The following is a 16,101-nucleotide window of genomic DNA, read 5'->3' as shown; positions in this document are numbered from 1 at the left end:
CGGATCCTCTGGGAGGATCGGGCGGGTCCGGGCGGGTCCTCCGGGAGGCGGTGGCTGCCGCCAGGGGGCGGGCGCGGGCGGCGGCGGGCCGCGCGCGGGGCGGCGGGGCGGCGGGGCGGCCATGCCGTACGCCAACCAGCCTACGGTGCGCATCACCGAGCTGACGGACGAGAACGTCAAGTTCATCATTGAGAACACCGACCTGGCGTGAGCGCCGCCGAGGGGCCGGGCCGGCGGGGAGGGTGGGCCGGCCTGGGGACGAACCAGGCCGCGGTCGGCCCCGGTGGCGGAGCTCGGGGGCGGCCCCCACAGGCCCTGCCTCCCCGCGGGGGACGGGGGACGGGGGACGGGCCACGGGGATTGCCCCCCTCGGGTCTCGGCCTCCTGCCAGCGCGCACCCCTGGTGCGGGCCCTGTCAGGGCCTCCGAGGCAAAGCCCGGGCCTCAGCCCCGGCCAGCGTCCCCTCACGCGTCTCTGCGGGCAGGCTGGTGCGTCACAAAGCTCCACGTTCCCTCATACCTAAGCACGGGTGTTTCTCTCCCTCAGGGTGGCAAATTCCATTCGGAGAGTGTTCATCGCAGAAGTCCCCATTATAGGTACCGCCTTTCGCTTACCTGTGGTCACGGTCCCTTGGGCTGCTGTCCCCATTACTCTCATCAATGCCCCTCCATTTTCTCCTCCATCTTGAAGCTGCCTTCAGCTCACCTTACCCATGTTTAGCCAGTACTATGTATTACGAGATGCTGTCTCAGCTTCACTGTAGTCTCCCTAACGTTTTCTGTGCCCTCGTGATCTGCTTGGCTTTTCCCCACAGAAATACTTCTCAGCCTGTGACTTTTTCCTCTCTGCAGCCATTGACTGGGTCCAGATAGATGCCAACTCCTCCGTGCTCCATGATGAATTCATTGCACACAGGCTGGGTGAGTGCCAGGCATGGGGAGGAAGACGAAGACCTGCGGCAAGGCAGAGGTCGTGGGCAAAATCAGTCCGGAGACGCTGAAGTACCTTTGTCAGGAGGCTGCTGTTCCTCTGCCCTTGTCAGCAGGAGGGTTAGTGCTCCCATGGTCTCACTCAGACATTCCCCCGATTTCCTTCTTCCCACAGGTCTCATCCCGCTCACCAGTGATGACATTGTGGATAAGATGCAATATTCCAGAGTGAGTCAAGCAAAATGTCATGGGTGCTTATTTTGATGGTGGTGGGTATCTGATCTGATGGGAAGGTGCTACTACTTCTGCTGGGAGAGGTTTGGCATAAAGGTCTTGACCCGTGTCTGTCCCAGGACTGCACGTGTGATGAGTTCTGTCCGGAGTGCTCTGTGGAGTTCACCCTTGACGTCCGGTGCAATGAAGACCAGACTCGTCACGTCACATCCCGCGATCTCATCTCCAACAACCCCCGGGTCATACCGGTCAGTGCAATCCCTCTGCTTGTCAGCGAGTCCCCTCTCTACGTTCCCATTGAGGCCAGGGTAGCAAATACATGGGTTGTAGACAAAACAAGGCCTTCGAGCATGTTTCACGTTGCCTAAAGCCCCACTTAAAACGTAGTGGGAGAGCAAAGCAGGAATATCTGCAGAAGCAGCAGTGTGTGCCAATGCCCTCCTCTTCTTCAACTTCTTGTCCTTCACTTGCTGTCTGATAGTGTGTCAAAGCAGTATGGTCTTGTTAAAGCCTCATCCGGCATCCCTCATCTCAAACTCTTGGGAGGCTTTAGTGTAGCCCCTCCATCTTGCCTTGAACACTCAGAGCATGTGTGCTTGTGTCCTGCTGCCGTGTCACTGCGTTCTCCTGTGTGCTTGCTGCTGGGGCTCAGGCAAGGTCAGCCTCTTTGAAGGCCTGGTAGCAACCCAGAGGCCTCTGGTTTTCTGGTTCTTGGCTCTCTAGCGCAGCAAGGTGTGAGGAGCCTGGGCCAAATGGCTCTTGCCCAGTCGCCTTGGGGAGGGTTGGCTGAGCCAAAGCAGAACAGATGCAAAGGGACTTAAAGGAGAATGTTTTAAAATGCTATTGAGGCTGCATCCAGATGTCACCACAACCTGGGGCTGCTTCTGGTAGCTGGTGACAGTGTCTGCCTGGTTAAAGCCTAGCTGTAGCCTGCTGTTTCTTGCTTGCTTCGGCTGAGGTGCTGCGAGTGCTGTGTGTCCTGGGAATGACTTTGGACTGCATCGCTGAACCACGCAGCGGTACTGCGCTGGGCTGGAGCCTTCTCTGTCCTGTGGGGGAGAGCAGCTCGGGAGGCGAGCAGGCTGGTGGAGTGGGATATTGCATACCTAGCTGCCTGAATTGTCCTGATTTCTGTTAGGGTGGGCTGGATTTGTTGCTGTAAGTCATGCTAGAGTGGCTCTCTGCAGTCTCTAATATTTGTAGGCAACTGCTGTTTGATGTGGGGAAAAAAGTTGATCTTGCCATTAATTCGCTTGCTTTTGTTCTTCTTCTGCAGGTAACATCTCGGAGCAGGGACAATGACCCCAATGACTATGTGGAGCAGGACGGTAAGTGGCAGTTCACTGAGAATAAGAGCTGGAGGAGGAGACAAATTTTTCTTTCAGGTTCTTTGAACTCATTCTTCCTTTACTAGCTGTGTAACCGTAAGGCAGCTGTAAAGCTGGCAGTTGAAAGACACCGGCATCACTGCATCAGTGGGGTTAGCATTTTGTCATAATGCCACTTAAAGGTTATCCCGAGAACTAAAGTCCTGTGTCAGAGGTTGCTTCTCTCTCCTTGTGAGAGCTTAGAGACTGCAAAGATGCAAAATGCTGTGCTGTCCACTGTTGCCTGGAGGCCTGAACTGTGCCTCTGGGCATATGTGCAACTCCTTTTTACTTAGCAAGATGTTTCCCAGCTTCTCTGGGGACACAGATGAGCCCCTCTAAGAATCCAAGCGAGCTCTGGCTTCTGTTGACATCTTCCTGGGCACTAAAAATTCCTGCTTTTGCCCTTGTGTGATCTGCACACTCATTTCTCCTCTGCAACCTTCTCAAATGGGTGTGTGCTTTTTCCGCAGACATCCTCATTGTGAAGCTGCGGAAGGGCCAGGAGCTGAGACTGCGAGCCTATGCCAAGAAGGGCTTTGGCAAGGAGCACGCCAAGTGGAACCCCACGGCAGGCGTAGCCTTCGAGTACGACCCAGACAATGCACTGAGGCACACCGTGTACCCCAAACCGGAGGAGTGGTATGTCCTAATGTCTGTCTGGAGGGACTGGAAAAGGTTTTCCAGAAGGCACCTACATTTCAGCCCTGGGGGTAATTTGGGTCAGTAAGTGATTGGGAGCGTGCCTGTCGCTTCCCCTTGCACAGGCTCTGCTCCTGTGTTAGGGTACCAAAGCCAGTCACTCGGTTCCAGCTGCATGCAAGGTGGACTGGTTTCTGGCCACCTCTTGTCCTCTCCTCATGTACTGTCCCTGCTGTTTTACGTTGCTTGCTTTCATGTTCTTTCTCACAACTCATTTGTGTTTCTTCTTCCCTACACAAGTGGTGTGTAGATCAGGGTAAGGTCTGAGGAGGGAATAGATCCATGTGAGGTGGAAGAGGTTGCTATGAGAGCAAAGAGCAGAAGGCTAGGTTGCAAGGCTGATTTTGCAGCCCTCTTCGTTTGAGGAAGCCCAGTGTGTGGCTCTGATTTCACCCATACATCTCCTCACTCCTGGAGCGTGAGCTCTGGCAGCGTAGTTTTCCTCTCTGGCCCTTTCATCTGCTGTGACATAACAGTCTGCACTGGTAGCACACTGTGTCTCATCTAAAAGTGACATGATTTTACTTTTGGAAAGCTGCTGCCCTGCTTTGGTCAGAGCAAGGACTTTACCTAGCAGCGCTTTTCCATGAGTAGATACCTGAGCTGCTCCTAGCTCTGCATCCCAGTGGCCACCTACTAGACATCCTGTCATCGAGCATGCTGCAGCCAGTGGCAGAGCAAGGAGCCAGGTGCTTTAGACAAGGCAGGCTGAGGGTAGGGACTAGAGGGCGGAGTGGATATGCTGCTGTAACGGAGGGCAGCAGCCAGAACTGCACTCAAGGTTGGGAAGACCTCAGTACAGGAGCAGGATTTGGTGCAGGGACCACAGAAGCCAGGGCTGAGCAAGCGGGAACAAAAGCCTGAGCAGAGCTGTAGCTGGAGAGGAGGCTGAGCAGCAAAAGGGGCTCAGCGGTTTTCCTCCTGTTGCCACCAGGCCCTGTGCTGCCAAATTTGACTCTCCAAATGGCTGCAAGCAGTAGCAGGCAGGTAGTGGGCTGTTGTACCTCCACACTGTCCACTTTGAGCCTGGGTGCTCGTACCCATCACAGAATGTGGCCTTAAGCTGTCCCTTGCTAAGTTAGCTATCAGTAAACGAGCTTCCTGGAGGTGCAGTTAGTCTAGATTTCACACCTCAGCCGGACTACCAGGGGCTTTCTACTGAGGAGCTGTCACAGAGATCCTGTGTGGCTAGGTTTGCACTCGGGAGACTTGAGAAGCCTTTTGTTGCCGAGGGTGGAGTTGCAGGTGAATCTGTAACATGCATGAAATGGGCTGGGATCCCCCTGCAGCCATTCCAGCCCTGTTTTACGGATGGAAGGAGCAAACCCTGCTTGGCTTTGTTGGGCTCTGTAGGGCATATTCGTGGGTCCGGTTCAGTCAGTCTGCATGAGAAAGGGACGTGCCAGGCATTCGGCTCCTTCAGCACTTCGTTAGGGTGGTGCTCTGGGATCTGCAGTAGGAACCGGGCTGGTTGGTAGTGCCAGAAATCTGGAAATGGGCATTTTCCTTAGCGTTGCTGATCCGTACATGTGGACTGAAGCTTGACTTTGGGAATTGTCAGCTACAGACCAGGCTGTCGGGGGGGAAAGTCCATGAGAGGCAGGTTGTGGTGAGGTGGTGCAGAGCCGAGGAGGATGCTGCTCAGCAGTTTTGTGGTCAGTAGCATGTCACAAGAGTTGATGTGCTGGCCTGTCCTTTGTCACCAGCAGTTTTGGGGGCAGAACTGGATAGTTTTGAGGTTTCCAAATGATTTGTGGCAGGTAAATTGCCCCAAAGTTTAGTTGATTGTCTGAGTGATAGACTGGATTCTTGAGAAACAAGAATGTCTCTGTGATGTGGAATTTCAAATCAGGATTTGAAATAATTTTAGGCTTCATTTTGGTGCTGTAAAAATTCTCTGGTTTAATTTCTGTGATGCTAGATAGTAAGCCTTTGACACTGATGAAGTGACGGACTTGGAATACTGCTTTGAGTTGGACAGATAGATGCCAGGCAGGCTGCGGTATCATTGGGTTTGCCTTCTTTTTGGACAGGGAACGTCACAGTGTGAATTTAGGAGAGTTTGAGCTTTTGGAGATGTCAGTGTCACGGAGAAGAGCCCCAGGTGCATGGCTGAGCACGTGTACCTTGGCAATGAGGTGCTGACCTGGCTGGGTGGCCCAAGGCTAATGTGGATTCTTTTGTTCGATGGCAGAGTCGGCTGCGTCTTCAAGAACCTGGTGTGTTATACAACAAGCTGGGTAACTGGAAACAGTTTTTGAGAAGTTCTTGACAAAATACATGTAAAAGTTGGGAAAATCCCAAAGGAAGATTGCCACTGGAGCTGCCTGTTCCCTGATGATATGACTGTCTTTTCAAGTTCATCTGATTCCCCATGAAGACAACAGAGAGACAAAGGCCTCTGCTATCCAAGGCTAGCTGTTATTTTTGGTTTGGTTTTGCATGCTAGTTGTGTTTTTGAGGCTGTTGGCAGAGCACTGGCACGCAGCTGGACTCTCAAAGCAGCTGTCGTGGTGGTGGAAACCTCTGCCCTGTTTTTGGTCATTAGTGATTTTGCAAGTAACGTGAAGACCCAGCTCCATTAATGCTTTATCTCTCTCAGTGGTTTGTTAACAGACTGAGGATTTGTTTGGGAAGTGCAGTTTTATTTAAGGCAGCTGATGATAGGGTGCTAGGATCAGCCTTTCTTGACATCACTGGGGCAGAGGAAGGCCAGCAGGAGACGTTGGTGGGCATGGGATTTTCTATGCTGGCTTCTCAGACAGCTCAAGGCTTTGGGTTTTCTTACATGGATTAAGTGCTTCTAAACAGTCTCTCTGGTATGACACCCTATGAGCCAAGGGATGCAACGGGTAGAAAGATGTGTTGGCCTAGCTGATACATGGGTATTGCAGTGATTTTGGTAGTTATGTGTGTAGAGGAGTGGAGGTGCAGAACATCAGGACAGGGCTCACTGATGCAGCTGTTGTCTGAATTACAGGAGATTGTTTCCTGCCGGGCACAAGCCAACTGGGTCTTCCCATCTCAGCTGTGCTGCACAGACTGAGTGCTGGAGTGCTCTGGTGTTTTCCTGGCCCAGTGAAAAGTAGAAAGAAAAGATAACACAAGGTCCATTGCTCCATAAATGGCATCCAGGGTCCATAAACACAGTCCCTTCAGGCATCGGCATCCCTTTGCTGTAAGCATCTGCAAGACTGTGCCAGTGTAGGTGGATGGAGCCACAGTACCCCGCACAGGGCTCTCTGAGTTTGGGCAGACTGGGGCTGATCCTCTTCTTCCAGCACTGCTGGGTGACTGTGTGGCATTAATGAGGAGCTAGAAAGGGCAATGTGGGACTGAGCTTTTTTCTGTGACTTGATGTTTGATGACTGCTCCTTTGCCTACTGGATATGAGCCCCAGTGCTCACTCTCTGGGGCCAAACAGTGCCATAGAGTGCCTGTGCCATAGTGCTAACCTTTCCTGCTCTTTGATTCCAGGCCCAAGAGTGAGTACTCAGAGATTGATGAGGAGGATGCTCAGGCTCCCTATGACCCCAACGGGAAGCCAGAGAGGTAGGAAGCTGAATGTGCTGCTGCAGCTGGAAAATGGGAGGACCGGCTGGGTGCATCTCGTCGGCTTAATACAAGAGTTAATAACAAGAGTATCTACTCTGCACTGAAGTTTGCCAGCCTAGGAAGCTGGTGTTCCCTGAGAAGCAGGGCAGACCCAGGCCTGGCAGGTTTTCCCCTCTGGGAGATACTAGACGGCTCTCCTGAGTTCATGTTATCAAGTAGGGCAGTGCAGCACTTGGTGAAGTACGAGGCCTGCGGGGGAAAATGGCTTAGGGTATTTATTCACTTGTGTGGGTGTCTCATGCTCTGATTACTGGTGGTACCCCCTCTCCTGGGTTATTTGCACTGCAGAAGTGCCTGCAGCCAGTCTAACTTCCTGGCGCAGGGCTCTGTGCTGGCTTGCAGGTCACAGTGCCGAATGGAGAACATCTTAGATGTGCTCTTGCAGCCTGTGGAGTCACAGTGTTGGTGAGATGGTTGTAGAGGGGCAGCGCTGGCTGTTGCCTAGTTGGGAGGTGAATGATGATGATGGTTGGGATTCCCAGCAGATCTCCCTGTGGTGGGTCAGGACAGGCTGGAACTGCTCTCCAGGTGCTCTCTGGTTTTGTACCTCCTTGCAGAGCAGATGGTGACTTATCCCCCTGACTTGTACCCTCAGGTTTTATTACAATGTGGAGTCCTGTGGTTCTCTGCGCCCGGAGACCATCGTTCTCTCTGCACTGTCTGGCCTGAAGAAGAAACTGAGCGACCTCCAGACCCAGCTGAGCCATGAGATTCAGAGTGATGTCCTCACTATAAACTGAGGTGGCCCCTTGCAAGAGAGTGCTCAGGCGTGAGTGATACAGAAGGTTCCAGTGCTCTGTACCAAGGCTTTCGCTTCCCTATCTGCCTCTGCCTTTCCTGACCCAGCTCTGCTGGTCCGTGACACCTCTTCCTTGGCCCCCCTTCACAGGGAAAGCCATCACGATGTGTAGGGTAAAGCAGGAAGGCAACTGGTGAGCATCTTCGCTGGGACAGGCTTTGTCTCCAAGTGATCCCAGAGTTTTAGGCCAGAGTTTTGGGCCAGAGTTTTGGATTCTGGCCACGTGGCCTTTGGGATGGGGAAGCACGTACGTTGGTTACACAACCCTACCTTATTTGCATGTCCATTCCTTACTGTGCTGAATAAAGCCTTACCCCCCATGTTCTGTCATCCCTGAAAGCTTGTCCAGGGCGGCAGGAGGAGATGTCTCATCATTTACTTCTCTCCAGTAGACATTAACTTAATGAGATCTGCTTTGGAGGGAGCATTGCTCTTTACTGCTGATTGCTGCTCTTGACATTATCTCCTAAGGAGACCAGAACCCCATCCAGCAGGTAGCCTGTCATTTACTGATCCAGCACTACATTTAAAGCAGATGTTTGAAGCTGGGCTGGTAAGTGAGATGCTGCAGAAGGCAGTGCTGCAGGGGAGCCCAGATGGGCCAGGCAGGCTTAGCTGTATTTAAAGACTCCTTTGGAGCAGACTCTACCCATGCGCTATATAATCTTTATGTTAGGAGCTGGGATGGCAGGGAGTCTGTCATTAATAACCCCTGGCTGACAGCTTCCAGTGTGCCTATAGCCCCAAGGTGGGTTGTGTGCTGGGCTGGAGCTTGGTGCAGGTCCCAAACTGTGACCACCATGGCAGCGGCTGAAGGACTCCAGCAATTTCCCGGGTCACCCTTTCTCCTCCCTTCTGTCAGCACCCAGCAGGACTTGGGATGAACTTCTCAGTGACGCTTTCCTGGAGAGATCTGCCTCTTCCTGCGGTGGCTGGAAGGGAAGGGAAGGTGTGTGTGCCACTGCGTTTGTCCCAGTGCGGACGTGGAGCATGGGAACAGCTTGGGAAGCGGGGATGAGTGCTCACGCTGAGCTGGAGAGAGGAGCCTGAGTCAGCGCTGCCTTTCCCTCCAGGGAAAAGCTGCTGCAGCCAGGCTGCTGCTTCCATGTCCTTGCCGTGGCACAGCCAGCTGCAGCACGGCTCCCCAGGAGCTGTCCCTGTCCCTGGAGGGAGTGCTGGCCCAGCTGGCGTGGCTGTCTCTCCTTGAGGCCAGCACTCTACCAGACAGTTATGGCATGGATAACTGAACTGGCACAGTTCTGGAAGAGCTGGGACTTGGAGCTCTGGAAGACTTTCAAGCTCTGGAAGAGCTTGAAACTCCTTCACCCAAGGATTTGGAGCCACCAGTGCCCTGGCACATCCCCGAAGCTGTGGGTGGCTGGAGGTGAGGGGTGACAGTGGGGTACTGGCATCCTGTTTCACTTGGGGTTGTTTGATGGAGGGTAGCAACTTGCTCCACCCTTCTCCCCTCCCCAGCAGTTTTAGGGCTTCACTTGAAATGTCCTGGCTGTGGCTGGAGGCAGAACAAAGCTTTGAGCCAAGCACACTGCCAGCATTAGGAAATCTCCCCCCATCAGCATTTTTCTCTCTGGCAGGCGCTACTCCCACTTGCACTTCCTGAGCACATTTGGATGGAACAAACAGGAAGGGTGAATAAGGGTTGTTTATTCATTGAGCAACTCCTTAAAAAACAGAAAACGCAAACATTTTTTGTAATAAATGTTAAATCTTTTCCAGCTGAGGTGTGTAGCCAAGAAAAGAGAGATGGTTACACCTCTCACCTGGGGAAGGACATGCTACTGCGTGGTGCTGGGGTGCTGATGAGCCCCTCTGCACGCAGCTGTGCTGCAGGGAGCAGCCCTTCTCCATCCCCAGCAGCTCTCCAGCCTCAGCCACAAGCTACACAAACCCAAGACAGTATCTACAGACCACAGGTTCCCACATCACGACAATCCCCGTCCCCAAAGCATGGATGTGGAGCTTTAAGGGTGGAAATAAAACCACCAACCACCCAACCCAGACTGAAAGAAGACTCCAAAGAAACACCAAAGTTTGCATGGCAATAAAAAGATAGCCCTTCTAAAGGAGGTCAATAACTAGGAGAACTAGAAAAAATGAATTGCTTTCAAGTTCAGCACATGAAGCCCAGCTTCCCATCCAGGCGAGGGCTTTCAGCCGGCTGCACCAGTGGGCAAGGAGGGAGCGAGGATGACAGGAATGGGGGTGCACAAAGAAACGCGGCTCTTCCCCCATCAGCATGGGCTTCTCTGCCCAGGGACTTTTTATATCTGCAAAGCTGCCCCTCAAGGGACAGGTGCTACTGGCCAAAACTGGTCCCTAGGTTGCCCACCAGCAGATAAGCTGGGGGAGCAGTTGCGGATGGAGGAGTGAGGGGTGCTGGGGCGGGGGCAGCCTGGGAAAGCCAGGGTGCTTGGCTCTGCCCAGCTGCTCACCCCAGCTGACCCCCCTAGAAGGAAAACCAGTTTCTCCTGGGATGTCTCAGTTCTACAGCGAGTGTTTAAATAGCTTCGAGAAGTGCAAAAATCAGCTCAGGGGTGGCAAGGTGTCCCCAGGAGCACCCCGCTCTTCACAGGGGGGGTGAGATGCTGGTGCCCTGTGCCTTCAGCCTGGCATAGCCACATCCTCCAGCGCTGCTCCATCCCCACAGCAGGGTGATGCTCCAGCCTTCCCCCCACTCCCCCCCAAGAAAACACACTGAATTTCTTGACATACACACCCCCGTTTTCCACCTCCCAGCTGAATCCCCAAGAGTCAAAAACCTCTGAGCATCTCTGCCCGAGGGCTCTTCGGCAGCCATGAAGTTTGCGTTCATGTGAAAAGGAAAAATCACTTATAATACGGATATTCAATATATATTTCAAGTCAGTCGAGGCTGAGCCAGCCATCACCTCCCATAACATCAGGCCAGGGCGTGAGTCAGCACCTGCTCCCCCAAGGTCTTGGCGCAGAGGATGCCCCAGCTCAGTCTCCCTGGGGACTCAGAGGGGCAGCTGCCCATGTCCTTGCCACCCCCTGGGGAAGAAAACAGGGACCTGCGCCACGGTCCCTCCCCCACCGGCTCACGGGTACGATGTGGGCTCCCTGCTTTCAGGCTTGTCGCTTTTGGAGGACTTTGGCTTCAGCAAGATGAACCTGTTGAGGAGGTCGGTATCCAAGCTGGCCTGGGCGCCTGCATATGCCTCCCCTGGGGACAAAGCAGAGGGTGGGCTCACATGGGGAGGGGGATGCCCTGGGAGCCGGAGGAGCGGTGGCTTCTCAGTGGGGGACGGGGGGGACACTCACCGGCATAGCTGGAGGACTCGGCCATGTTCTGGGAGCCGGTGATGTGGTGCCAGTAGGCACTGCGGGGCAGCATGGTGGTGGGCGTGCAAGGGTAGGAGAAGTGCTCAGTGCCCTTGTTCAGCAGCTGTGGAGGATGAGAAGGGGGTGAGGGTGACATGGGGTGCCCTGAGCCCCTGCCCAGCTGTGTCCCCATGGTGGGCTGGAGCTCACCCTGACGTTCTTCTCCATCTCCAGCACGACCCTCTTGTGCTGCTCAGCAATGGCCAAGGTGGCACTGTGCACACGCTGGTAGATCTGCTCGCCCTCCTGTGTCTGGAAGGTGTAGAGACCTTCCCCCGCATCACACATCCTGCAGGGACAGGGCACGGGGCGTCACTGGCATCCCCAAGCCAAGAGATAATAAAAAAATACCCCCAGGTGGCACCTGGTCCAGCTTCCCATGCTTTAAGTGCTGTCCCCATGTCCCCTCCAAGGTGCTGAGCTGGGACCAGCTCCAGCACCAAACCTCCCCGGCCGTGGGGCACCCTAGGCGGGCTGTGGCCATCACCCCGGTGTCAGGCCTGCCCTGGGGTGATGGCCAGCAGTGCTACCTCCTGGTGTGCCCAGCAGGATGAAGGCACCCAGTGGTGGTCCCCGTCCCAGTGAGGGTGACATCTCACCGTCCAGCCTCAAAGGTGAAGCGGGTGGCATCGCGTCCGTAGCGGCGCAGGGAGCAGAGGGGCCAGGAGACCAGCTTCACCCGGGGATTGCGCATGTCCCAGAGGTAGATGTTTTCATGGGTGATCTGCAGCTTGCACTCGCCGTAAACGTCCAGGTTGGGGCAGGGGAGGAGGAACACGTTGAACCGGTCTGGAGAGGGGAAAAAAAATAAAATAAAATAATTCAGGGGGGCGTAGTGAGGCCAAGCCCCAAGCAAGTGCCCCACCGCCGCATGCTTACCTGTCTGCTCGTACTGCACGCCAGGCGCCAGCAGGTCGGGCTCCCCCAGGCTGATGTCATTCAGGCGAGTGCCCAGGCACTCCACCGACAGCATCTTGTACCACTCCTCCGCCTCCAGCTCTGCAAGGCACCACAGCAGCCCCTGGGCAACCCTGGCCAAACTGGGATGGTCCACCTGGCACCCCCAGCCCAGCTCCCCCAGGCACTGCTCCGTACCCGAATCGCAGGTGAAGGTCCGGGCAGAGTCGTCAGTGAAAATGATGGCCACGGCCTGTCTCTTGGTCTCCTTTGGCAACCGGGTGATGCACTTGACGTTGCTGATCTCGGTGACCTACAGAGGAGGTGGGGTAGGGGGGTCACTAAGGGCTGCACCCAAACCCAGCCCCACTGCACCCAGACCCCAGCTGCTGCACCCAGAGACCGGCTGCCACTGCACGCAGAGCCCAGTGGCACCCAGACCCCAGCCGCCATTGCACCCAGCCCTCATCCCCTACTGCACCCAGACCCTGGCCCCTGCTGCACCCAGACCCAGCTGCATCCCCCACCGGAGTGCACAGGGCAACAGTTACCCAGCTCCAGCCCAGCAAGTTTAGGTGAGGAAGGACCCACTCCAGCATGGGGCCCCAAGCAGCAGACAGCACCCCAGCACCCCTCCACCGCACCCCCTCACCTTGGGGCACCCGTGCAGGCATGCCGACTTCTCATCTGGGTACTTCTCCAGACGCTGGGGCCCTTTGCTGGAGGATTTCCGGAAGACCAGCCAGCACCGCCGGTAGATCTGCCAGACAGAGAGTGCCGGTGGCTGCCGTGGTGCGGGTGGGGGTCCCCGTCCCCACCCTGTCCCCATGTTCCCATCCCCTTCCCCAGGACCTCTGCCTGGTCCTGCTGACCTTGCTGGCCTGGGGATGGGGATATCACACGGCTGCCATCAGACCGCCCCACATCTGCCAGTGCTAATTACAGAGCTTAATTAACGAACATGGGCAAGGCTCCCAAGGGGACCCCCATCCTAGCATCTCCCTCTCCCCTCTCCTGAAGCCCCAGCCTCCGGGAGTAGTGGGTCCATCGTCCCCAAGCATGTGTGTGTGTGTGTGTGTCCCGCAAGCCCGCTCCCTCTTTGTTCTCCCTAATTAGCGTGAAATTACCCAGCATGCTTGTTGCTGCTGGCTCCGAGCAATGGAGGTGAGCAACCAACCCTCCTGATCCCACACCTATGGGTGCTGCCCTCCAGCACCCCCCTAATTTGCATCCAGCAGCCCCTCCACCACTGTGGGGCAACCCTGGTGCCAAAACTGGGTGTGGAGGAAAACGGAGACATCGGGGGGGAGGGCTCAGGGACAACTCCCAAATCCCTGTGGTGACCTGTGTCCGGTGAGTGGGTACCACCCAGTGCAGGATCTAGCCAGTGCAGGATTTGGGCCCCTGAGGCTGCTGGATGATTTGGATACCAACAAGTGGCCTGCCCCTGCCCCCACCACCACCACAGCCCCCAAAATGCCGCTTATTCAACCCAAAATGAGGGGTGCCGGTTGCTGTGAGAGGTGACATGGCCCAGAGACCTGGCCACGTTGCCTCTCGTGGCAACTGGCACCCCAAATTCAGGGGTGCCACCCCCCTGCACCCCCCATTCCCCAAGATCCTCACTCACTCCCAGCTTCTTGCTCTTCATCCTCACATAGCCTTGCTTGATGATGTCATTAAAATTTGTCGCCATGGCGATGGCCCAATGGGGTGGGGGATACTTTGGGAGGGGGGGCTGCCTTCACCTTCGCCCCCCCCCCTCCATCCTCTTCCTCCGTACCCCCACTGCCTCACCGCTGGCCCAGTTTGGTGCTAGCAGCATCCCCCATTCTGGCTGAAAAGAGAAATGACAGATCGACGGGTGACATCTTCCTCCTCCTCCTCCTCCTCCTCCTCCCTTCGCTGCCTGAACCATCTGAGTGGAACAGTCCAGTGTTAACCCCTGCCAGCACGGTGGTGCCAGGCTGGCACCCACGAGTGGTCCCCCGCCCCCAGCAGCCCCAACATGCGTCCCAGAGCACACCCACGCTGGCCCTTGCCCACGGGTCTCCATCACCTCTCGCACTGCCTCTCCTTCCTCCCAGGCTGCTTGCTTGGGCAGCAACATGGCCCCAGCCGCTGGGCATCAGTAGGGTTCAGTGTTAATGACCTCCTGCCCAGTCAGGCCAGCTCTGCCATGGGTTGTTTTGGCTGTGGGACTGGGTGCCAAAGTGACCCCATCTCCCAGCCTTGCACCCCCAGCACAACCCAGCCTCCCTCCAGCCCCGCCGCTAGCTTGGCCTCACTCAGCCTGGTGCCCGCCTGGTCCCACTGCCCGGGTGGCGGGACCAGGCAGGGAACCAGGTTCTTTTCCCAGCTGGAAAAATCTCCTATAGAAGGCAGTAACCTAGGAAATGGGATGGGGCCATCCCCAGGGATGCTCCAGACCCAGACTACTCCGTGCAGGTGACGCCCTGGATGCCCTGGTCCCCAAAGCCCCAGCATCCAGGGGGATCCAGCCCCATCCATCCCATCAGGGACAGCCCAGAGGGCCATCCCGCAGCGACTATGCCCCAGCATCTTCCTCCAGCCACTGCAACCACTGCCATGGCCTATCTGGGTGCCACTGGGATGGTTTGTGTCCCCCCCAAAAGCCAGGCTGGCCCTGCTGCCTGAGACCTCACACCTGGTCCTGTGGAACTAGGGTCTGCTCTGGGGTAGCCCGTGGCCTGTTGGGACTGGGGAGTGGGCGTGATGGGAGCTTGGACAGCACCCTAGAGACCCTCTGCTGTCCCGAGAGGGACTGGGCCAGCACTCGCCTCTGAGGGCAACATCCCCCCATCCCACCCCATCAAGCCCACCCCATCACCCCTGCCCCACCCCACCCCATGCACATGAGCACCCCAAGGGAATTCAGAGATGCTGGGAAGGCACCTCCTGCCCCCCCCGACCCAGCCCACCCCCCGATCTGTCATCTCGGACACCCCCAAACCCAGACACCCGTGACACCTCCATCACCCCCAGGTCTCCACTGCTCCCACCGGCATCGTCCCTTCCCGTGCTGTCACGCCCCAGCCGGGCCCCCCGACACTTGCCACCCCGGACCTCGGCCAAGCCCCGTCCTGTGTTACACCCCCACCCCTCCCGCAGCCGGTCTCCTGCCGTGTCCGCCCCCGGCCTTACCCGTGCCTCCCGCTGCAGGCGGCGGCCCCGGCGGCTCGGACGGCTCCGGCGGCCGGCCCCGCGTCGCTGCGAGCCCTGGAGCCCCGCCCCCGCCCCTCCAGGCCCCGCCCCCCGCGTCGTCACCGCCCCCCCCCCCCCCCCCCCTCCCGGGCTGCCGCCTCTGTCCCTCCGGGCCCGGCCTCGCCCGGCCCAGCCCAGCCAGAGCCACAACCGGCCGTCCTGGAAAAGGCTTCCCGGCTGCACATCATTAGGCTTCAGAGTGAATGCCTCGCGGCGACCGACGGGCGGTTGCAGCCTCTCGCCTAGCTGCTGTCCCGGGCTGTCCCTAGGCTCAGGCAGACGTCTCCTGGTCCCAGTCCCCCCTTCTGTGCCCCGCAAAAGTTTGCTTTTTGGGGCCCACTGAAACCACCTGCAGGCATCTCCACCCCCGCAGCCTCATTTGTTGGGCCATAAAAAATGAATAATCGCTGCAAATAAAAGGGCCTTAAAAAAAAAACCACGAGCAGCAAAAAGCCATGCTTTTAGCCAATCAATTAAAAGGCAGAGCAAGGGGATTAGCTCACTGAAATATTAATTTTTCATAAGGTTGTGTCTGAGCTCCTCCAAAGCCCTGCAAGGCCCCAGTCTGTGGGCCAACCATGGGGGCTGGGCCACAGGGGCCTGGGCTGGGGGATCAGAACCCACGGGTGAGCACCCCTGCATATCCCCAAGGTGAACACCCTGCACCCACAGATGAGCACCATGCACCCATGGGTGAGCACCTCTGCACCCACAGGTTAGCACCCACAGGTGTGCACCTCTGCCTGCCCAGCCACAGCCCTGCAGACACAGGCACCTCTATGGCCATGAGCTGCTCCGCAGACCCCACTTCTCACTTCATGGACCCAGGGACAGACTTTACCCATGAGCCGGGCTCGTCCCCAGGCATGGGGACAGCGATGGCAGTGGGGTGACGCCAGCAGCCATGCATCCAGCCCCGTGTGCGGCTTGCAGAGAAACGCTGTGTCTCCCCGATGCTGTCCTCCCCGTC

The 16,101-nt window shown here is 56.6% G+C and overlaps 2 protein-coding genes across 3 annotated transcripts; one reads left to right on the top strand and one right to left on the bottom strand.

Annotated features, from left to right (window-relative positions):
* The first annotated feature begins 61 nt into the window (after positions 1-61).
* POLR2C (RNA polymerase II subunit C) lies at positions 62-7,966 on the top strand. Its single transcript, XM_075510269.1, has 9 exons — positions 62-207; positions 547-596; positions 852-920; positions 1,105-1,157; positions 1,283-1,411; positions 2,440-2,491; positions 3,004-3,172; positions 6,710-6,784; positions 7,443-7,966. The coding sequence occupies exons 1-9, from the start codon at positions 122-124 to the stop codon at positions 7,585-7,587; spliced, it is 828 nt and encodes a 275-aa protein (XP_075366384.1). The 5' UTR covers positions 62-121; the 3' UTR covers positions 7,588-7,966.
* Positions 7,967-9,309: 1,343 nt separating this feature from the next.
* DOK4 (docking protein 4) lies at positions 9,310-15,104 on the bottom strand. 2 transcript variants are annotated; one of them, XM_075510263.1, is made up of 9 exons: positions 15,072-15,104; positions 13,537-13,743; positions 12,559-12,666; positions 12,105-12,219; positions 11,889-12,008; positions 11,609-11,798; positions 11,160-11,298; positions 10,950-11,073; positions 9,310-10,799 (listed from the first exon to the last, which is right to left on the bottom strand). In XM_075510263.1, exons 2-9 carry the CDS (start codon positions 13,600-13,602, stop codon positions 10,786-10,788), a joined length of 876 nt encoding a protein of 291 aa, XP_075366378.1. In that variant the 5' UTR covers positions 13,603-13,743; positions 15,072-15,104; the 3' UTR covers positions 9,310-10,785. The 2 variants fall into 2 exon arrangements, with proteins under 2 accessions (XP_075366378.1, XP_075366377.1); XM_075510262.1 differs by having other exon boundaries at positions 9,311-10,851.
* Between the last annotated feature and the right edge of the window lie 997 nt (positions 15,105-16,101).

Source organism: Mycteria americana, chromosome 8 (genome assembly GCF_035582795.1).
Source record: "Mycteria americana isolate JAX WOST 10 ecotype Jacksonville Zoo and Gardens chromosome 8, USCA_MyAme_1.0, whole genome shotgun sequence".
In the NCBI taxonomy this organism is placed as follows: Eukaryota; Metazoa; Chordata; class Aves; order Ciconiiformes; family Ciconiidae; genus Mycteria; species Mycteria americana.
Note: the sequence above shows the minus strand (reverse complement) of the source record. Positions and strands in the feature narration are given on the sequence as shown.